Genomic DNA, 23,843 nt, shown 5'->3' on the forward strand with positions numbered 1-23,843 from the left:
CCGGATGCACTGTATATAAATTATATCATTTAAATAATGAACTATAGCTGCTCTAAAATTTTACTTAAAATATTTAAAACTAGAAAACACAGAAAAACATAAACTAAAACTAGTAGTCATAGAGTAAACTCCATACACACAGTACTTTTTGTATGAAGTCAATTTGAATGAAGCACTAATCTAAAACAGCTCTGTCTGGGTGCTTGAAGAACCCAGAAGTGCCGCTACCAAGCATTTAATTGTAAACATTAATTTAATATATAATGTTATAATGGATCTATTGTATCTCAGAAGAGTCACTGACTGTTCAATGTTCCCACAAATCACATCAGCTAACTCCCAGAGTTTGAGAGGACATGCCTTCATCCACTCCTCCCTGAGCAAAACAAAACCATGAGACTCTGAGTGAACAGATATTTTCATGCCACAGATTCAATAACCTCTGTCACAGTTCACTGTGTGCATGCTGCAGTGAATTCACAATACATAAAGAAATTTTTCGGGGGGTGGAAGTGCCCCATGTATTTATTTATGCAAAACATTTTTCAAATGCAAAGAAAAAGAGCAGATTGAAACTAAATGATGTCAATGGATTTTATTTCTCATTAAATCATCTTTACAAACTTATTTTCCTCAGTGGTGACCCTGTATGTTGCCATATCAAGACACTAATACACAAAATCAGAAAATTGCTCACAGTTAGGAAATGTTTGTTGACTGACAGGAGACGAATCACGTGTGCCCCACTGCCTTTACTCCCGTTTGTAGTCAGCGGATCAAGTTGCTGCTAATTTGCATAAACATAAACATTTCAACTTTGCTGTGTCGCTGGATATACCAGTGGTCATTGTCTGTCAGTGTGAACACCCCTTTAGTCATTTAGACACTGTGCTTACATGATCCAAATGTATTTGAGTCTCCATTTGCTGTTTAGGTTGATCTTCAACAGAAATATTGACTCCATTGCCAGCCATTTATCCCAGTGATGATATGGGTAGTCCCAGCTTCATGACTCACATTTGTGTAGGAATAAACATACTTTAGATAATCCTTATCTCTTCATGTTTGAATGAGCCTGACGAGGTCTAAATGCTTAAAGGGTTAGTTCACCCAAAAATAAAAATTCTCTTTTTGTTTACATGCCCTTTACTCATTCCATACCCATATTACTTTCTTCTCCAGAAGTCATAAGGAGATATTTTAAAAGTTATCGCAATTGCTGATTTCCATACAATTATATTAATATTAAACAAGATTAATATTTTGATTATGCAATTTTGTAGTTGGCCATATATTTTGCTGGCTTTGCAGAGTGTTTGAAGTTGTTACAGTGCACTTTCAACATCTCTGACTGCCACATGATGGTGGCCTTCAAAGTCTCTACCTCCACTTCCGATGGTGACAATTTTCTGTAGTAAATCTGACTGACATGATGGCTAAGGGTCCATGTGCTGAAGGTTTATTAAAAGGTAAGTCTAAGTAACCAAATCACAGGGAAAACAATAATAAGAATAAAGTAACAATGGCCTACTTATACAGGAAATACATCATGCATAGCATTCTAATACTTTGGAGATGATTCCCTCTGCTGGTGTAAAGAGGGGCCTGCAGGCCCAACTGTTACTCATGGAGAGGACTTGCAGAAAATGTCACATGTTAGTTATTAAGTGGGCCATTCTTAGGAAAATGTCTTTGACTTTATACTGATATCATGAATAATCAGCATATCAGACAATTTCAAAGTCCCCATGTAGCACTATTACTAAAAAAAAAAAACACCCAGCAGTTAAATGTACAATACATAATTTGCATTACTTCAAAACAATTAACAGTTATATACTGTACCCCTTTTCACACATATTTTCTTCAACAATAAATCTTTTATTATTACTATTTTATTTTTTATAAAATATTAAAACATTTCAGGTGAGATTTATCCTTTAAATTGAACATCTGTTCCAATCAACAAGTAGTCCTGTGCAGAAACATAAACAGTTTAATACAGCTATTGTATGACAGAAAACAACAAAACTGCCAATTAAAATTTTCTTGATTTATAAGACACTCATACATGACAATATACTATATTTGTATATATGAAGTACGGCATCACTGCTAGAAATGTGAGCTTACCTTCAGAACCTGAAGTTGAGTGTTTACAAGCTGCATCTTCCCAATGGCAGGGAGCGGATAACCTTCCTCTAATCGAGCTGAGATGGGATAAATTCATGAGTAAAAAACATTTTCATGTTATAAAAATGTATAGTTAACACTCACTTAAAGAAATTTAATTTAAGTCATTATTTGCACACTTTTTCAGACTTGCTTTCTTCCATGGAACACAAAAGGAAAAATGTGAAAAATCTTCACATGCCTTTTTGCCATATAATAAAAGTGAATAGTGACTCTGGGCTGTCAAGCTCTGAATAGCGTCATTTGGAGGACAATAACATTATAACATCGGATTGGTTATGGCATGTCTAGTGACCAAACATCAAGACATCAAACCTGCACCATAGTCACCATATTTGATTTGGAAACGGGAGATCATCACTGATTTGGTTTGAGAATGAATAACAACTTAAATTTTGGTCTATTCATCACAAAAAGTGATTGGATGGCTTCTGAAGTCTTGGAATATAAAGTCAGTGCATGACTTTATGATTATTAAAAAAGAATTCTCTTTTTTTTTTTTGGGTAGGATGGGGTAACATCTTACCATTAACCTTGGGAATCACAGTAACTTTCAAGATCATCTTGAAGATATTATCAAGAGATGTGACCTGTTGGATAGAATTACTGTTACATTGAGATTTTCAGTGACTGCTTTTAGATCAGATTTTAAAACACTTTTCATAGTTACTTCTTACCTGGAATGGTCCCACGTAGCTTTTTGCTAAGCTCATGTAAATTCTGTTTAAGAGAAGTATACAGTTTGTATCAATATTGTAGTTTAAGGTGATAAACTCAAATCATCTGAACATGGATACACTGTTGCACAACTCACTCGTTAAGGGTCACAGCTCCAGCTAGTTTCAGTTCAGTCACATATACGCGAGCACTGACGCTGCCCCCCTGTTGATTGAAAAGAGAGTTTATATTTACAGTATATATATATATATATATATATATATATATATATATATAGATGTGTATTATGTTTATATATATATATATATATATATATATATATATATATATATATATATATAAAACATAATACACATCTAATTTTAACTCTCAATTGTCCCTCCTTAGTTATTCACCAGATTAAGGACAAAGAGTGGAGATAGCGTGCTATTGGGCTGGATAGCATACGCTGTCACTGTACTGCTGGCTTGAACAGTCACGTTGTTGGATTCAAATGTAAGGATGGGCTCCTTCTCTGTCTTAACCAATAGCTGCATCATCAGACCAGGATACATTTTCGCAATCTGAAGTAAAACATCTCAGATTTAGTTCCTGTTAATCTTTGAATTTAATGACTGGAAATGACTAATTTATTTGAATACTTGTGGAATGAAAACTCCAAATGTCCCCGTGTTTAGACGAAGTGGAGATCCAGAGGGAATCTGCAAAAAAATACAAATAAAATTAAATAAATACAGTATATATATATATATATACACACACAGTACTGTGCAAAAGTTTTAGGCACTTGTGAAAAATGTTGCATAATGAGGATGTCTTCAAAAATAATGACATAAATAGTTTTCATTTATCACTTAATGTCATACAAAGTCCAGTAAACATAAAAAAGCTAGATCAATATTCGGTGTGAGCGAATGAATATCCATAAAGCCGCGGGTCCAGACGGCATTTGCGGGCCACGTCACCAGAGCGTGCGCGAACCAACTGGCTGGTGATTTACGGACATTTTCAACCTTTCCCTCTCTTTGTCTGTAGTCCCCACATCCAACATTGTGCCTGTGCCAAAGCAATCCAAAATCACTTGCTTAAATGACTGGCGTCCTGTTGCTCTGACCTCCATCAGTCAGCAAATGCTTTGAGAGACTAATCAGAGATTACACCTGCTCTGTGCTGCCCCCATCACTGGACCCACTGCAGTTCGCTTACCACAACAACCGCTCCACTGATGATGCCATTGCATCTACAATACACACTGCTCTCTCCCACCTGGAAAAAAGGAACACTTATGTGAAAATGCCATTTGTAGACTACAGCTCAGCATTCAACACCATAGTGCCCTCCAAGCTTGATGAGAAACTCCGGGCTCTGGGCTTAAACAGCTCGCTGTGCAGCTGGATCCTGGACTTCCTGTCAAGCAGACGCCAAGTGGTTAGAATGGGCAGTAACATATCCTCATCACTGACCCTCAACACTGGAGCCTCACAGGGCTGTGTTCTCAGCCCACTCCTGTACTCCCTGTACACACATGACTGTGTGGCAACACACAGCTCCAATGCCATCATTAAGTTTGCTGATGATACGATGGTGGTAGGTCTGATCACTGACAATGATGAAACAGCCTACAGAGAGGAGGTGCACAATCTGACATGCTGGTGTCAGGAGCACAACCTCTCCCTCAACGTCAGTAAGACAAATGAGCTTGTGGTGGACTTCAGGAGAAGAGAAAGAGAGCACAACCCCATCACCATCAATGGAGCACCAGTGGAGAGAGTCAGCAGCTTCAAGTTCCTGGGTGTCCACATCACTGAGGAACTCACATGGTCTGTCCACACTGAGGCCGTTGTGAAGAAGGCTCATCAGCGCCTCTTCTTCTTGAGATGGTTGAGGAAGTTTGGAATGAACCGCCACATCCTCACATGGTTCTACACCAGCACTGTAGAGAGCATCCTGACTGGCTGTATCTCCGCCTGGTACGGCAATAGCACCGCCCACAACCGCAAAGCCCTGCAAAGGGTGGTGCAAACTGCCAGACACATCATCGGAGGTGAGCTTCCCTCCCTCCAGGACATATATACCAGGCGGTGTGGGAAAAAAGCTCGGAGGATCATCAGAGACTCCAGCCACCCGAGCCATGGGCTGCTCTCACTGCTACCATCAGGCAGGCGGCATCGCAGCATCAGGACCCGCACCAGCCGACTTCATGACAGCTTCTTCCCCCAAGCAATCAGACTTTTGAACTCTTGATCTCTCACGATCAATATACATCAGCACTGCACTTTATTAATCTTTTTATCTCACACTGGACTGTCATAATTATATCTCTCTTAACAACATACTGGCAACTGACTAACAAGCGACAGCCTGAATGTCAATACAGTACAATACAACCTACTGTACATTTTATATATACTATATATACTATTGTTTTTGTTTAATGTGTATTCTATATTGTGTGTATTGTATAATGTACATTGAATGCTATTATTTTTTATATTGTGTTGTGTGTAATTATGTGTGTATTAGATTTTAAATTGTGTTGTGTAAATCTGAAGTTTATTGTAAATTGGTATATCTCTCATCACTGTCACGACTGCTATGTTGCTCGGAACTGCACCCAAGAATTTCACACACTATTGCACTTGTGTATATGGTTGTGTGACAATAAAAGTGATTTGATTTGATTTGGTAGTATGCCATCTCGAACTTAGCGTGTGATAGCAGAGAAAGATCATGTGAATGTGGTGCGGTCCCTTTCTCCCCGGAAGTGCATGATGAGCTGACTTTTTCTGCCCGAAACCGACTTCCCAGCTCGTCCGCTCTCACTACCCTCGATGGCGTGGCAGCCCACGGGTATACGGAGGTCCCTCAGGTGCACCTGGGCCCGCAAAGCGCAGCCACCTGGCAGGATCGCCCAGCACTCCCTCCCAAGGCCTGTAGGATGATTTTGTCTCTGACGGCCAAAGCCTACAGTGCTGCTGGTCAGGCCGCCTCTGCCCTGCATGCCATGGCCCTCCTGCAAGTACACCAGGCCAAGGCACTAAACAACTTGAACTTGAACAACTTGAAGTCGATATTCCAACTGGGAAACTTGTGCGGAAATTTTCAGCTCCAATTTCGCCGAGCTGCAGGTGTGTGACGTCGGGACTCAGGGACATATACAAAGTAAGTGATAAACATTCACTTTTATTAAGTAAAATCAATTAATTAGTCACAATTCCTACATTACATGATATTAAAGCTTGTTTAACAAATGCCTGCAGAAACAGGCGTATAAAACATGGTAAATTCTACTCTCTTATGATAATCGTACACCTGTAGCACAAATGCTAGCATTGTTTATCAGTTGGGTTGCTAGGAGACGTCTTTGATTACAGTTAAACTCCTGCTAAGCTATAAATATAAGCCCAAAGAAGAGCACTGCAGCTGCAAGTTGTTGAGCCATAAAGTAGTTTCTTAGTAGCGCCAGGCCACCCCAAAACAGAAGTTTATGTTTATGATTGTCACGTTAATATTTTGTTATTTGATTGGTATCTATTTTTATTTGTATTCAGCAGTTCAGCCCCGTTCGGCCCTGTTTTGCAGCCAGCCCATAGGGAAAAGTCCCAGTTCTCTCTATAGCCAGTCCGCCCCTGCCCCCGTGTATGACGTGTTGCCAACTATAGCTATCCGCAGTTTTCCTGAGTAACCACTGGGTGGTGCCAAGTAAAAACTGCCAAAATGAGCGATCCAGAGGAGAACAACAAATGCTTAAGTGTTACTTGGAGTAAAATTTTATATCAGGGTCAACTTGTGCAGTTGTTGGCTGTCATAACAACTAAGAATAATTAATGATATCAACATAACTAACCTCGGACCATCACTTCATGTCATCTACACACTCAGGTGAGGCACTGTCTATAAAAAAAAAAAAAAACGGTAATCTCGACTCTGTGATGTATCGGCATGTTTTTTGACAATTTTTACAAATGTAATACCTTAAACATTACATTACCCACTAAGAATATACGTCGATGTGAGTGAAAATATTGGAGACCGGAAACTGAAAACAGTCGAATCGTGGAACACTTCCGCATTCAGGAAAAAGTTGGTTAGACTTATTCATGCTAACGCCAACTTTGATATTTAATGGGAATGACAACAAGGCTGTGAGGGATAGACTTACAGTCTCTTCAGTGGGCTGTATTGCAGTTTAAAGTGTTTTTGGATTGTTCTGGGGACAAAACATTGATAAAATATCTGTCCAAGAACATTCAGTATACAAAGAACTCTAGACAACATGAGTTATGGAAAATCAGATCTGGTCTAGGAGCTTTATACCGTTCGTGCCATTGAAGAGACTGTACGTCTATCCCTCACAGTCTTGTAGTCATTCCCATTAAATATCAAAGATGGCGCTAGCGTGAATAAGGTTTATGGAATGCCTTAGTTGGAGATTGGAGATATCAAGTAGGAATATCCCACATCCGACATGAATGGAACGCAGCATACTCCCCAAGAATCACAACGGAAATCGCTACAAATTTTAAAAAAAAATTATTCAATATATTGATGAATATGTGTCATTTTGATATTTTAATGAATTGTAAGACAAGAGTAAGATGTTAGGCTCAATAATAGATTAATTTTTAGAATTTAAAAAGTGGTCAACATTGCTGAGATGCATATTGTATGGAAGAGCTTAAATCAGTCATAGGTCATACAAATTAATTACTAAATGCCTTATTGAAATGTTTATTTTTTATTTTTTTTCACTATCGTTTATCAGGGCCGTAACCACAATATACTTTGAGAGGGTGTATTGACTATTCACCATTTGGAGAAATTCGCCGTTTTGAATTGAAAATATGTCAGGTACAGTATGTGATTCGGATGTAATAATTGTGAATGTGAAAACATTAACGGAGCCGTTTTCAGCATATCAGGCTTAAGACAAAGAGCGAATGTGTGTATATTGTAAAGGAATTGAATAAATGTGGTAATCTGGTAAGCTTTTGAAGTAGCTTTTTAGAAAAATCTCATGACGTTGTCTAAGAAAATTATCTATAAAAAACACAAAGTAGAGCGTTATCACCCAGATCAGAACTAGAACATGGTTAACCTTGTGACTTGTGACTTCTATTGTGCTTTTAGGTTTTGGCAAGGTCAGTGTCATATATTCTTAATGCAAATATTCTTAGGTAATAATTTAAAATTAATTTAAGATTTTCTAAATAATTTATTTATGTCTTTAATTAATAATGAATTTTGTACAGCATCTCCTAAGAGTCTTATTTTAAAAGAGACCATTTTATTTTGAGTACATCTTGTCAGGTTTGTGCTAACAAAATGAGCCACCAGTTCAAGGAGTAGTTCACATAAAATAAATAAACAAAAAAAAAACCTCATACTCACCATTATGTTGTTTTTTTTTTTCTTGGAACATAAAAATAGATATATTAAGCAGCTCTATTCTATAGAATAACAGTTCATAGTGAGCAGGAGCTGTCAAGCTTCATAAAGGACAAATACTATAAATTGTTATTAAAGGTTCAGTTTAAAAACATCATAACAGTATCATAACATAACAGTAAGTCCATATGACTTGTGCATTATATTCCAAACTTTCTGGGGCCATACAACAGCTATGTGTTGTCTTGTACTGTGTGAACTTTAAAAATACATGTATCTTTTAAAACCAAAAATTATACAATTTTGGGCCTTTATCGCATTTCAAGCCTTTATTTAGAAAATGATTGTATTCAGCATCTTTACTATATTAAAGGACCATAGAGGACCATTATATTTGTGACCTCAACACCCGTGACCCCCCACCCCCAAAATGGTTTTGTCCCCCCCAATGTTCAAGACATGGTTATGGCCTTGTCGTTTATCATCATAGATTGCATATTTAAAGATACTGAGGGAGGGCCGCTCGTCACAGACACAGCATAATTAATAGACAAAGATATTTCTCCACATAGCATCCATGTAATAACTTCATAACTGTTTGATCGTGAGATAACATGTAGTGTTAGATAAAACTGTTACTGCAAAGTTACGAGCATTTGAATTGTGCATATTAATTAACCTCTTGCGACGGTTTAATTTTAAGAGAGAAGATGATTTAATGTTAGTAATTTAGGTGTACCAACAATAATATTTTAAAGAAGAATTATATCTTACCATTATTGAGAGCTGAAAATTAGGATCCACTCTGCCAGTGTCACTCAGTCACTGTTCCTTCAGAAAACAGCACGTAGTGCACTGCCAAAATGTAGGGCGTGTTTAGAATTTTCTGATGTAAAAAATCTAATTTGGATTATTGATGAAAACTGGGACAGAAAATGGACAATGTCGCATTGTGTCACTGCAAACATTAAAAAAATTCTAGTTTTATGTTTACAGTATTCTTTTGATGAAACACTAGGGGACCCCACCAAGTTACATTATTTTGGCCTTATGGGGGTCCCTTAACTCTTACAGGGGGGTTCCAGATCCCCCCAAATCACCCCTAAATTCGAACACTGCTTTTATCGAATTCCGTTGTTGAAACATTATTTTGAGGCCTCACGTAGACGACTGTGGTTTCAAGCCATCAACAGAGCTGACCGGACTGAGATGATTTCAACTCGTAGCTTTGTAGCGAACATTTATTGCAAACATTATTACAGGCATGTTATTAACTCATATCATTATAATAATTGTCTTAACTAAGAATATTTCTGTATTTATGATGGCTTTATGTCATGTTATCTAAGACAACAGTTTGCCGGCTTTCTGCCACCACTTACTGGACATGCGCAGTAATAACATTGCTACATACGTTTTAAGCAGCAGATGCTCTGTAAACAAGCTTATTGCTAATTCGCAGCACCTGTCCATGGTTAGGATTTTAGTTAAATACAAGCAAGCCAACCAAAAAAAGCAAGAAAAAAAAAAAGCAAATAAAACAAACAAAAAGCAAAACAAACCAAAAAAGGTTACAAATAATATAAAACAGACAACAGAGACTGTACACAACCATCAATGTTCACAAACCAGATTTTGTTTAAGCTATTTTTTTTTTTTATTTTCTATTTTTTTTTTTTTTTTCAACTCTGTTTGTCTTTTGATTTCTATTGGTAAATTAGTCCATAACTGTATACCTTTTACTGAGAATGATGACTCTCCAAATGATGTCTTACATATTGGTACTTTACAGTTGTGACTTGTTACACCCCTCGTAATTCCCTTATCCTCTTGTTTTGTTATTAGTAGACAAATGGTTTCTGGAGCTAAATTATTTATACATTTAAAAATCTATTTAATGAACGAGACTAGACTTTTTTATGTACATAAATTGACAAAGATGCCATTTCATTGACTTCTGATCCATTATTTTCACAGCTTTTTTATATAAATACACAGTGGATTTAATAACTGACTCCAGACAGTCAGGCTTCTCTAGCCATCTTTGATTTGTAATGTGAATTAAATGAGGCTGTGAGGGATAGACTTACCATCTCTTCAGTGAAAATCGCTAGCTTGCACCAGCGGATGCAAAATGGTTATGCAAAGAACTAGTACTGTATTTCTGTGATATTTCAAGGCCAATTTGCATGTATTGCACGTTACCGTAGCATTTTTTGTCATCTTGATCAAAATACATTTGGGACAAATGTAAGGTAAGTGACTAGTCGACTTCAGGCTGACAGTGTCGACTAGTCACTAGGCTAGTTATAGACTACTAGTTGGCTAGTCTGTGCAACCCCTAGTGATTAGTATTCCCTTTGGTGAATCTGGTGTACCATATGTTTCGCAAATTAATTTTCATTTTTGTGGATACAACTTCTTTACAGACTAAAAATGTTGTTCTTTTAACAGGTTCAGGTTTAGCTTGTTTTGTCTAATAACAACTTGTTTCTGAACTAACCACAGTCTTCACTCATCACCACAATGTTAACCCTGATTATAATTGTGAGATAACTTTTATTTTGGAGGCAACAAATTTATTTTTGTCTTAAACTTGTAAGGGGTTACAGTGTACCCTTTCTACAGGATAGCAAAACCATTGATAATATAATTTCTTTATTACTCAAAATGTAACTTCTGTGTGCCAAAATTACACACACACAAAAAAAAGAAAACTCACCATGTCATCAGTGATGTTGAGGCTGAGGGCGCCAGCGCTGTGGTAAACAAAACCTGCTGAGTTGGCCGTGAAGGCAGAGACTCCAATGTACAGCATACTAGTGTCCTCAGAAGGCAATGAGAAAGGTGTTGGGGAGAAGGGGGGTTCTTTGTGTTGTCCGATGTTGTAGAATTCACCCTGAAAAGTGCAAAAACCCAATTATGACCTAGCTTAAGTTGTAAAAGTAGCATTATGTTTTCACAGAGAATTTGACAAATTTTTAGTAAAGTATGGTAGTATGTAAGGTATGCTGGTTGTTTTATAATGCCTAATATTACCTTTAAACCCAAGTCAATGGAGGTACTGGAAATGGCAGGAGATGCCACCATGGAGTATTCAATCTCAGCGTACTTGTCTACTCTGGCTAAAACTGAAGGGAACAACAACAGAGAAGTAAATTGGCTGTGAACATTAAGCTGTATTTAATGCTGAGGATTTTCATCACAAACCCAAATGATTGATAAATGATTGTTAATCATCGCACCATTTAATGTTTTCAGGTGGGGGTTCATATCAGCAATGGAATCAGCAACCAGAGGGCAGATCTGAAACAGCATATAGTTGGTTGTGAAACTCTGGTATATTTTTATTGGCTTTCTGTTCCTAATCAACTGTGGGCATTGACAATCACATCCTCACCTGTTTCTGCAGAGCATCACGCAGGGCCTTATTAATGAAGGAACTGAAGAGGTTATACAACCAGCTGCCACAAAAATAGGAAAAATTGTGCACAATAGTACAAATGTTTATTCTCAAAAGCAAACTTAACACAATCATTTGCTTCAAATTGGTTTAATCTTTTGTCACATAACAATAAGAATTGCTGGTTCTTTCCATAAATACAGTTTGACTGATGTCATATTACTTGTTACTGTTGCACTGACTGCATTCGTAAAGCTCAGCATGCAACTATGTTACCAAAGAATTTGTAAGAAACAATATCAAACAAATATTTTTTTTTCCTTTAATGTATGGGAAATAGCCTATATGTTCATCAATAACTATAAACAAAATTTTGTCCGAAACTTGCTAGCCCCAACTCATTTAAGCTATAGATTATTATTATTATTATTATTATTATTATTATTATTATTATTGTATTTTTATACATATTTAATTATGTTTGTTTAATGTTTATTGCTGTAAAAATACAAAATCAAAGAAATAATGGTTTTATTTAAACTGTAAACTGTATATTGCAAATTGTAAATGAATGTAAAATAAAACTGCATATATAATATTTCGTTTGACCTCCTGAGATTGATGGTACACATTTTCTGATGGTAAAGCACCTCCTTTCAATACAAATTTAGTGCAAAAGAAAAACAAAATGTGTTCCCTATTTGTGAAAACTACAAGTAATATTTCTAGAAAATAATATTTGTCATACAACGCTCTTTTGGGGAACAGCTCCTTCTACATTAAAATGTATTCATGTAAAAGAGCACCAGCATTTCATGAAAGCATCATTAAATATTTAACTTTTATACATATTTAAATTTTGAAGCAGAGATAATATGGTGATTGTGTATTCAACACTTACCATAAATCAGCCCAGTGGGTCTGTCTCTATTTGTGATGTGTGTTAGATGAACAGTATTACCTGGCCCCACCATGAAACTTGATGCTGACTCTCCCCACAGTTGCTGCACAGTTGGTCATACTGACTGATGGGCGGCCAGTGTCATCACTCATGACAGCAATAGTGGTGCTAATGGACAGTTCACTTACAGCCAGATCAAACGATCCGCTGTCTTTTCTGTGTAGTAACAAAGACATCAGGTGGTTTTGTCGTCTCCAAAAGCCTTATTTAATATATTACTTTTATATTATTCCTGTGGTTCCCAGATGGGTCTTCAGATTAATTTAGCTTCTAGATTAGTCATTTGGACAATCATACTTACATGATCCTGAGGTATTTTACTCTCCAATTGCCATGCAGACTGATAAAGGCATTATCAATTGAAAGACTGACTCCAGTACCAGGAACTAACCCCAGTGATGATTGGGGTAGACCCAGGTTTACTATCTGCATCCTGTAATATATACAGAGAAATCACATTATTTTTATTTTTATGAGTATGATTAAATGATAAAAACACAAGGTATATACATGTGCAGAGGAGTCATTCTACAAAAAGGGTACCTGTTTGTATTTCTCTTTAATGTTTAAGTAACTGTAACAATGAATAGCTGATTCTAACTTTTACTGTATGTAATGTTTAGGCAATTTTTTAACCACAAAAATCTAGTAACGTTTTTTTGTCTTTCTTCATGTGGATGCCATTTTTTGGCCTGTTCCCAAAAACACAGGGCCTTGTTTCCAACTTGTTGCTGTATTAGCAACACATAAAATAGTATACTATTCCACACATCAAAGAAATATGTCAAAATGACATTATCAGCCTTTCAGGAAGTGAACTTTGTGTAGCAGGGTGAAGTCGACCTACTTGCTTATTGGCCAGTGTCATGCTAAAACTGTGAACCAATCAGTGAATATAAAAAGGGAGGGGTTCAGTTGCTTGGGATGTGTCATTGTTGGTACCGCCCCTTGCGGACGTCCTGCGTTGTGAATGAAGGATAGGTTAGTGCATCCTCCTTTTCCCTTTTGCTGTGCACTGGCTGCTTACTGTTTCCAGCTTCTCTGTGTAAGCAGCTGCAATCCTACATGGTGAGTGACAATCCATAGTGCAGTTTGCTGTGAACATCTATTGGTTTAATGTCGCACGTTTGAGGGTTTCCTTGGCTCATTATGGGCTCAATATACATCTACTGATGTGACTACGCTGCTGTTTTGCCTTTTACGTAACCACGGGCCCAGTATTGTGTTTGCTCAAGAGTGGGAGTTAGTTGGGAGACCAACGGTAAAATTAGTTGGCTGTTGTTCGGCCATTCTGTCTCCTTCCGGCTGTGCCGGTGGTGCCCTTATGAGTATGTGACTGTTTGCTTTTGTTTATTTGTTGTTTCTCTTTCTTGTTTTGGTTGTATTGTGGTTTGTACACATTGAATTGGTTTATTTTTGTATTTGTATCTTTACTTTATAGTTGTGTTTATTTTTCTGTTTTCTTTGCAGTGGGTAGTGTGTTAATTATTTTGGTGACATGCTTTCTTTGCACGTGTCGAAATTGATCACATTTACCTTAATTGTTTAATTTGTTAAATTGAGATTTGTGTTTGTGCAAATTGGTTTGTGCAAATTGTTTTCTTTTGTTTAAACCACTGATTACTTGGAGCTTGTTAGCACCGGCTAATCATTGTTGTTTATGTACAGTATGTGACTTATGTATGTATTGTTATTTATTTATTTATTTTTTTGTGTGTGTATTCATAGGAGCTGGGAAGGTTTAGAGTGGGAGAGGTTGGCTGCTGTCATCCTTTGGTGTGTCTCCACTGAATGCTGTGTAATATTTTTGTATTTAATTTTATAGGTGTGTGTTGTGCTCTGGGTATTAAGTGTGGGGTGTAAATTTGGGGGTCGCAGCTAGCCTTCCCTCTCCCGTGTCCTTTGTTTTTGTGACTGGTGAACTGTGGTTTTGTATACGTGACGTGTGGTACCAGTCTTTTGTGACGTGTGTATGTTGAGACCGTTTAAATGCAGGGACCGAATGTTTTTAATTTCTGTATGCTTCAATAAAGTGATCCTCTCTGTATAATCTCTTGCCCACGTCTCTGTGCTCACCATACCTTTGGCTAATGAACCTGTGTGCCCCTATATAGGGCTGTTATTTCCCTGTGTACTCCGGGTGGCGTAGTCGACTATAGAGTCATTCATAGGGTTCTCATCCGCTCCCTTTATTTCTCTACCTTTGCGTCCCCTTCCCTTTTTGTTTTCTTCCTTGTAATTGCCCTGTACCTGACCGCCCCGCCGCATTTGCAAGGAAAAATAAAGGTCTTTTTTTCACTATATTTTCTGTTTTATATTTCTCAATAGGGGTCTTATAAAATGTCAACACTGTTACCATGATTTTGTAAATAACTGATCATTAAAAAGTGTTGCTGAAACAATCATTATTTAGGCAATGTAGCTTTTAAAAATGTAATACACCTGTTTTATTGAATGAACCAGAGGGCTTAATTTGGAAGGAGCCTGTTACTATGGTAAATACAATTTTTTGGATTACATTGTAGAAAGTAACAGAAGCACAACCTAGAAGGAGAATTTAAACTTACCCTGTAAAACTGTACTGGACTTTTCCAATAGGATCCACACGTTCTGTGCCACTTATGTCTGGCACATGGATGGTTCTGAGCTTCTGCTGGATTGAGGCAATTCCAATCTGTCGACCTGCAGTCAGAAAAAACTCAGTTATTGTCCTGATCTTGGATCTGTCGTCTCCTGAATTCAGTGTAATAATTATGATATGTGCAGGGTGTTTGAACAACGGTGAAACACTTTATTGTGATGTGTGTTACAATCACAAGAGCAGTCAGAGGGCGCTTTCACACTGTTATGAGTGAAAAGGTGGATGTGACGTCATTAAGGAACTTCGACTGGGTGCTTAATAGAGGAAATACAGAATGTTTTTAAAGCTTAACAAAAAACAGTTAGAAATTCTTTGACAGATGAAACATGAATCCAGTAAATACACGATTACAACAATATATTTGTCAATGTTTTTTTTTTTTTTTATATATGGTTTGGGTATTTTTAAAAGAATAAGGCTGTTTATGTGAGAAATTGTCACAACCTCGGTCTGACAGCCCTCTCCTTTCTGTTGTCTGTTAATGTGTTTGTGTCTGTCTTGTGTTTGACGCATGCCTCTGTTTTGTTTTCTGTCTGTCATGTGCTCTCCTAACCCTGCCTGCTTGTTTCCTCCTGCCCATCAAGTCTTGAATTCCTGTTGGGGGTGAAGAGGGGAGTCTTTCTGAGACCATAAAATTGTCTTTAAAATGGGATTATTTTATCTCAGCCTGTGTCTCGAAGGGCTCTCTTTCTTAATCCCAGCCTGACAGTGATGCCCCCTCACCGACGGTGAATGCTGCAGCCCCTCTTCCCATCACACGTAGGAGGAGGAGGAGGAGGAAGAGACGGAGCTCCACCCCTAAGTCCGTTGCTGCCTGTCAGGAGGTGGCAGCCATTTGGAGAAGGAAGCCGAGTAAGGCACCCGAACCCCAATCACTGCCGGCGCTCCCAGCCACGGAGGCCATTCCCCAGTCGCTGCCAGCGCTCGCAGCCACGGAGGCCATTCCCTAGTCACTCCCCGTGGCTGTCGACGAGCCCGTCCAGCTCCCCGTGGCTGTCGACGAGCCATTCACTACCATGTGACCTTCGACAATCCTCTTCTGCCCCCGATGACCTTCGAGCCTGTCCAGTCCCTAGCAGCCGTCCAGCCCTTTGCTCAGTCCAGTGGCCAGCACCCATCAGACACCAGCTACCAGTCTTTTATGCAGCCCAGTAACCAACACCCATCAGACACCAGTGACCAGCCTTTTACTCAGTCCAGTAGCCAGCACCCGTCAGACACCAGACACCAGTCTGTTGTTCAGCCCAGTAACCAGCACCCGTCAGACACCAGCTACCAGTCTGTTGTTCAGCCCAGTAACCAGCACCCGTCAGACACCAGGTACCAGTCTACTGCTCAGTTTGTTTAGTCCCCAGTGGGTGCCACTCACTCAGTCCTGTCCCCGGCGGTCATAGACCAGTCTGACCCAGTCCTGTCCCCAATGATCACTGACCAGTCTGTTCAGCCCTGTGAGGCCCCTGCCCAGTTTGACCAGCCCTCTGCTGTCCTCACTCGGTCTGACCCAGTCCTGTCCCTTCCTATGTGGCCACCGCTGACCTCACCAGCTGCTCAGCAGCTCGGAATGTGCCTTGGTCACCAAGTTCCCCTCCAGTTTGGCCCTGGCCTCCTGATCCAGCCAGGCCTCTGGGTCCTTCACAGACCCTACCATGGCCTTCCGGTTCTCCTACAGACTGCTCCAGACTATCCCCCTGGTCTCACCCAACCCTCCCTGGTCTGTCATCTGTTCCTCAGCTTGGTTTGGATGCCAAGAGGCATCTGGGGGGGGTTCTGCTATCATGACCTTGGTCTGACAGCCCTCTCCTTTCTGTTGTCTGTTAATGTGTTTTGTGTCTGTCTTGTGTTTGAGCGCATAGCTCTGTTTTGTTTTCTGTCTGCTATGTGCTCTCCTAACCCTGCTTGCTTGTTTCCTCCTGCCACACCTCCTCATTTAGTCCTCATCATGTTGATTGTCTGCACCTGTTCCTCATGTGTTTGGTTCTATATATTGTGCCCTCTTTGTTTAATCATTTTGTGAGTTTGTCAGTATGTTTGTCTGTTCTCCCTCGTGAGATTTGTATTGCCTGTTTGTTTCTGTTGTTTAATAAAAGTATTTTATTTTCACTCATTCCTGCACTTGGGTCCTTCTTCCTGCTTATGTACCATGACAGAAATGCTAACCAGTGTCGCAATTTGCATTGAATAGAAAACATCTTGGTTATTTTCGTAACCTCCGTTCCCTGATGGAGGGAACGAGATGTTGTGTCGATGTAGTGACACTAGAGGTAGCCCTTGGGAGCCCCAAACACCTCTGATCTTTGAGAAAAGGCCAATGGGAATTGGCGAGTGGAATTTGCGTGCCACTCCCCCGGACATACAGGTATAAAAGGAACTGGCTTGCAACCACTCATTCAGGTTTTGTGCTGAGGAGCCGAGACAGGGTCCTGGCCATTTCAGCGGGTAGTTCAGTGTTGTGGCAGGAGGGACACAACGTCTTGTTCCCTCCATCAGGGAACGGAGGTTACGAATGTAACCAAGATGTTCCCTATCTGTCACTCACTCGATGTTGTGTCGATGTAGTGACACTAGGGGTCCCTATACGAAACGCCACAACTAGCTGAACTGTGTTACATGGACTGGCGGTGCGAGACGGGCAAACCATTGCGTGCCTCGTAGCCAGCACACTCGGCCGTAATGTAACCTCTCCCAACGCTCCTACGAGCATTGTACGCTCCCCCGCACCTCGGGGACAAGTCGACTGCCCAAAATGGGGACAGGCCACCCTAGCTGTGGCCTCTTCTTTTCTCCCCAAAAAAGAGTAGAAATCGTTCAGCTGGGGGCCATAAATATCCGCGTCAGGGGGGTGTCCTTTCCCAAGAGGAAGACACTGCAGAGATCACACCCTGCCCGAAGGGGAGGCAATTGTGTGGAAATACGTCTTACCGAGTCTTATCAGCAGTGTCGCATGTGGAGAAGTCCCTGTGGTAGGTCCTACCCAGAGGAAACGGAGCTCCACAAACACAGCAACCGGTGGCAGAGGCGACTCTGCCCAAGGAAGATGCGGGTTTACCAACGGTGAAACTGTATCGCGGAAGATACATCACACGGGGTTACTCGCAGGCAACCAGCGCATGTGGAGCACCTACCACAGTACAGGGCCTACTAGCACATGTACTGGGCCGGCATCGAATTTCTCCACAAATTCACTTGCCACAGGACTAAGGAGGAAGGACATCCAGGGTCCACGGTCTTGTGAACTCGGCTGGGGGGTAAAAAAGCGTACGTCTCCTGTTCGTACCTGACAACACATGGGACAAAACCGGCTCAACCCGGAGATTGTAGAATCTCGCAAAGGTATTGGGTGTTGCCCAGCCCGCTGCTCTACAGATGTATGCTAAAGAGGCACCATTGGTTGGTGCCCAGGAGGCTGCCACACTCCAGATGGAGTGTGCTTGAAGCCCCACGGGGGGCGGCACGTCCTGGGCATGGTATGCCAAAGTGATGCCGTCAACGACCCAGTGAGCGGTCCTCTGTTTGGAGACAGCGCTCCCTTTCCGCTGTCCTCCGAAGCAGACAAAGAGCTGCTCAGAGCATCTAAGGCTCTACACGTGATCCAAGTAGATGCACAAAGCATGCACCAGCCACAGCAACGACAAGGCTGGGTCTGCCTCCTGGGGCAGCTTCGCTTGCAGGTTCACCACCTGATCCCTAAACGGGGTCATGGGAACCTTGGGTACATAGCCTGGTCGTGGGTCTTAGGATCATGTGAGAGTATGCCGGAGGTGCAGGTGTCACTGACAGAGAACGCCTGCAGGTCCCCAACCCTCTTGATGGACGTGAGCACAGTCAAGAGGGCAGTCTCTAATGGGAGCAGCATTAGTTCAACTGACTCTAGGGGCTCAAACGGGGCTCTCCGCAGGCCCCGCAGGACCATGGAGAGACCCCATAAGAGGATGAGGCACGGTCTGGGAGGATTCAGCCTCCTCGCGCCTCTAAGGAACCTGATGATCAGGTCGTGCTCCCCGAGAGACTTACCGTCAACTGCGTTGTGATGCACCGCTACAGCAGCCATGCACACCTTCAGGGTGGAGGGGGACAGCCACCCCTCCAGCCTCTCCTGCAGGAAGGAAGGCACTGACCCGACTGCGCATCTCTGGGGGTCTTCGCGTTGGGAAGAACTCCACTTAGCGAACAGATATCACTTCAAGGCATACAGGCACCTCGTAGAGGGAGCCCTGGTCTGAGTGATTGTGTCTACCACCCCAGGTGGAAGGCCACTTAGGTCTTCCGTGTCCCGTCCAAGGGCCAGACATGGAGATTCTGGTTGCGGTTGCCAGATGGTGCCTCATCCCTGAGAGAGGAGATCCCTCCTCAGGGAAATTCGCCAGGGAGGGGCTGTCGTGAGGAGTGTGAGGTCCGAGAACCAAGTCTGGGTGGGCCAGTATTGCGCCACTAGGACGACCTGCTCCTCGTCCTCCCTGACCTTGCACAGGGTCTGTGCAAGTAGGCTCACTGGGGAGAACGCATACTTGCACATCCACCGGGGCCAGTTGTGTGCCAGCGCATCTGTGCTGATGAGAACCTCGGTCAGGGCATACCAGAGCGGGCAGTGGGAGGATTTCCGGGAAGTGAACACATCTACCTGCGGTTGACCGAATCGATTCCAAATCAGCTGGACCACCTGGGGGTGGAGTTTCCACTCTCCCCTGAGCATAACCTGCTGCAACAGTGCATCTGCTGCACTGTTGAGGTCGCCTGGGATATGAGTGGCTCGCAACGACTCGAGTCACTGCTGACTCCAAAGGAGGAGATGGCAGGCGAGTTGCAACATGCGATGTGAGCATAAACCGCCTTGGTGGTTGATGTACGCTACCATCGCCGTGTTGTCTGTCCGGACCAACACGTGCTTGCCCTGGATCAATGGCCAAAGCCTCCGCAAGGCGAGCAATACCGCCAGCAACTCGAGGCAGTTGATATGCCAACGCAGTCCCTGTCCAGTTGCCCGTGGCTGCGTGCCTGTTGCACACAGTGCCCCAGCCAAGCTCTGAGGTGTCTGTCGTAACCACAACACGCCTGGACAATTGCACTAAGGGGACCCCTGCCCACAGAAATGCAAGGTCCATCCAAGGGCTGAACAAGCAGTGGCAGATCGGCGTGATGACCACTCGATGTGTGCTGCGGCGCCATGCCCATCTCGAGACTTGAGTCTGAAGCCAGTGCTGGAGAGGTTGATATGCATCAACCCGAGTGCAGTGACCGCCGCCGAGGACGCCATATGCCCCAGGAGCCTCTAAAATTGCTTCAGTAGGACCACCGTTCTCCACCTGAACGACTTCAGGTGGTTCAGCACCAACTGCGTGCACTCACTCATGAGGCACGCCATCATAGAGACTGAGTCTAACTCCATCCCAAGAAAAGAGATGCTCTGAACTGGGGAGAGCTTGCTCTTTTCCCAATTGACCTGAAACCCCGACCGGCTGAGGTGCCTGAGCACCAGGTCCCTGTGCACACACAACAAGTCTCGAGAGTGAGTTAAAATCAGCCAGTCATCAAGATAATTGAGGATGTGGATGCCCACTTCCCTTAATGGGGCAAGGGCTGCCTCTGCGACTTTCGTGAAGACGTGAGGTGACAGGGACAGACCGAAGAGGAGGACCTTGTACTGGTATGCCTGGCCCTCGAAGGCGAACTGCAGAAAGGGCCTGTGCCAAGGTAAAACCGTGACGTGGATGAACGTGTCCTTCAGGTCTACCGCCGCAAATCTTGATGCTGGACGCTCGCCAAAATGTGTTCCTGCGTCAGCATCTTGAATGGGAGTCTGTGCAAAGCCCAGTTCAGTACTCGAAGGTCCAAGATTGGCCGCATCTTTAAAAAGATGCTCTCTGTCAGTGCCACTCTTTTAGAGAAAATATACTCTTTTATTTGCAAGAATATATACTCTTTTAGGCTGTTGAAGCACCCAGGGGCATTCTCTGCACTCAATCCGCTGTAGAGAAACCGCTGTAATGCGCCGTAAATCCAACAGCATGCAGAGGTGAATGGACCAACTGAGGAATTCAGCTCGCTGAAACACAACCGCTCGGCTCCGAAGAAAAAATCTGAATGAGTGGTTCCGAGCCAGCTCCTTTTATACCCGTATGTCCGGGGGCGTGGCATGCAAATTCCACTCGCCGATTCCACTGGCCTATACTCAAAGATCAGAGGTATTTGGGGCTCCCAAGGGCGACCCCTAGTGTCACTACATAGACACAAATTCGAGTGAGTGACAGATAGGGAACTACAAATATGATATTTACTGTCTCATTCTATGAACAGAATCCACATACAATAAGAAAAAATATGTTGTATACACTCTGGGTGGTTTTTAAGTAAGAGCAGTAGAAATAGCCCCAGGGTAAATTGTCATGTGAACATTTAGCTTTATGCTAAGCTATATGCTATTTCTAGCCTTTACATGCACCTGTTGCCATGCACAATTATATTTTGTGAAAAATTCTATCAAGAAAATCCATGTCAGATGATATATTTGTTTTTCTCTCTAGTAAGACCTTTGATATTAGGGCAAAGATGTACTGCAAATATAATGGACTCTTAAGGAGAATTATTGTAAATGTAGAATGTAATTTTAATGTAAGTTATTTTTTTCTTACAATAGCCTACTGGCAGATTTTTTTTCACTTGTTATTAACTTGTTTATAGTCAAAACAAGTGAAGAAATCTGCCAGTGCTGAAGAAGTTGTCCAAAGTTTTTAGGTTATGTTACTAACCTTGAGTAATCTAATGGCATATGAAACAAATTACATTTTACAGCATTCTGTATTCTGCAATTTATAGTGATATACATTTTAAAAGTAACCCTTTCAACCCTTGATTTGAGAAAAAACAAAAAATAATAATAATAATAGGAAAAAAATCTAAGTACTCTGTACTTTATTCTTATTTAGAGATGCTATGTACATGTGTGCCATGATCTCTTTTTCCTCACAAACACATATTAATTGCACAGTCTGATAGTGTTGTTTATTTACATACACTGTCTGTTTTAGCACCAGATTCAGTAAAGGAACTATGCAAGTCAGGTAACAGTGCAAACAAGGCCAGAAAATTTGTCTTGTGGCCGGTTTAAGTACTAGGTTGTAGAGAATGCAGCAGACAAGTTCAGCACAATTAGTGCCTGATTAAACTGGATTGCAGGTTGTTAATAAATTAGAGCAAGTTTTTGCGCTGCAATACCGCTTTAGTGAATTTTAGTTTTAGTTCCATAGCATCATACTTTCAGATTTATTTTAAATTCCACAGAGCAAATTCTACAAGCAGACTTGTTTTGTCCACACTTACCGTATTCAAGTCCTTTCTGAGTTAGTTTGACATTAACTCCAGCATTAGTGCCTGTAGCCTCTGGCAGGGTCAACAGAGACCAAAAAAACCAAACGAACATAATTTCCACTTTAGCCTATGAGAAACACAAGGTGTATAACCTGATAGGTTAAAAAGGTCCTGTAATCTGCTCCAATCTAAAGTCAACTGTTGCTTTATTAAAAGCATGTGACACACTTAGTAAATCAGTATTAAGTACAGCTACCGCCCTAGAACTAACTCAGCACTTTGAAAATCAGGTTTTGTCTTTGTGCAGACACTTTGTACTGTGAAATCACTTGTATTGTGGCATCTCCCTAATCAATAAACTTGATATCGGATAATAAAAAGATAAAAACAAAATGTTATTAATGTCTTTACATACTGTGACATGGTATGTTTTAGAACTAATCCATGACACACTCTTTAATTGTTGGTTTGGACCAGTTCAACTGTGTTGTGGACTTCTGGTGAAAATAAACTTCCTCTTTCATTTAAAATGATCCTCTTTCATATCTGCTTTTTCATGCCATACCTTAATTTGCTACGCTGCCTTGAATGAGATGTTTGTGCTCCAGCCATACAAAGCCACATGACTCATTTAGGTTTAAGTTTGTATTGAATTAAGGCTTAACAGAAGTAAAAGAATGCAGAAGTAATTTTACTGGAATGCGCCATGTGACCTAGTTTTATTTCCTTCTGTAGAAAACATTTTCATAAGTTTTTATTTTCTTTTTTCTAAGTTTGGACAGATCATGAAATAAAAGGGCAATGTAATGAGGAATCAGAATTTGTAGATCAATATAATTCACTGGTTAATGAAGATATTTATAAATGCAGCAGAAATCTGACAGTTTATATCAAGACATATTTACTCAAGAACCTCAGTATTTCTATAATACAGCACCATAAACACAGCATTTTGAGAACTCTAGAGAAAAAGAGTGTTATCATGCAATACACAGAAATAGATCAGATCTGTGCGAGAAAAACAAACACTTTTCACATGTAAATGGAAACATTGTAGGCAGTCATGTCTACAATGAAGTTCAGATCGGTGTCATTTATATGTATGTATATGCATTTTACCTTGAATTGGTGTGAAGTACTAAAATGCATGTCTCTTCCTCTCTAGATGCATGAACTATCTGTACTGTGTTCAGCAATATCACTGAGTGAAACTGGAAGAAAGACACTTGACTACACTAATTTACATTAGAAGGAAGAGACTGCTGGCAAATTCACTT

The 23,843-nt window shown here is 41.0% G+C and overlaps 1 protein-coding gene across 3 annotated transcripts; it reads right to left on the reverse strand.

Moving 5' to 3' along the window:
* Positions 1-569: 569 nt before the first annotated feature.
* Positions 570-23,843, reverse strand: LOC127428175 (bactericidal permeability-increasing protein-like). Of its 3 annotated transcripts, XM_051676340.1 has the most exons (16): positions 23,686-23,842; positions 22,579-22,693; positions 15,191-15,305; positions 12,925-13,056; positions 12,624-12,779; positions 11,660-11,723; positions 11,505-11,565; positions 11,299-11,390; positions 10,982-11,158; positions 3,513-3,572; positions 3,267-3,434; positions 3,008-3,075; positions 2,871-2,913; positions 2,720-2,783; positions 2,134-2,210; positions 570-1,975 (listed from the first exon to the last, which is right to left on the reverse strand). In XM_051676340.1, exons 1-16 carry the CDS (start codon positions 23,713-23,715, stop codon positions 1,934-1,936), a joined length of 1,464 nt encoding a protein of 487 aa, XP_051532300.1. In that variant the 5' UTR covers positions 23,716-23,842; the 3' UTR covers positions 570-1,933. The 3 variants fall into 3 exon arrangements, with proteins under 3 accessions (XP_051532300.1, XP_051532302.1, XP_051532301.1); XM_051676342.1 differs by lacking the exon at positions 22,579-22,693 and having other exon boundaries at positions 23,686-23,828; XM_051676341.1 differs by lacking the exons at positions 570-1,975; positions 2,134-2,210; positions 2,720-2,783; ... (2 more) ...; positions 3,267-3,434; positions 3,513-3,572 and adding an exon at positions 5,593-5,884 and having other exon boundaries at positions 23,686-23,843.

The sequence above is a fragment of the Myxocyprinus asiaticus genome, chromosome 37, assembly GCF_019703515.2.
Source record: "Myxocyprinus asiaticus isolate MX2 ecotype Aquarium Trade chromosome 37, UBuf_Myxa_2, whole genome shotgun sequence".
NCBI lineage: Eukaryota > Metazoa > Chordata > Actinopteri > Cypriniformes > Catostomidae > Myxocyprinus > Myxocyprinus asiaticus.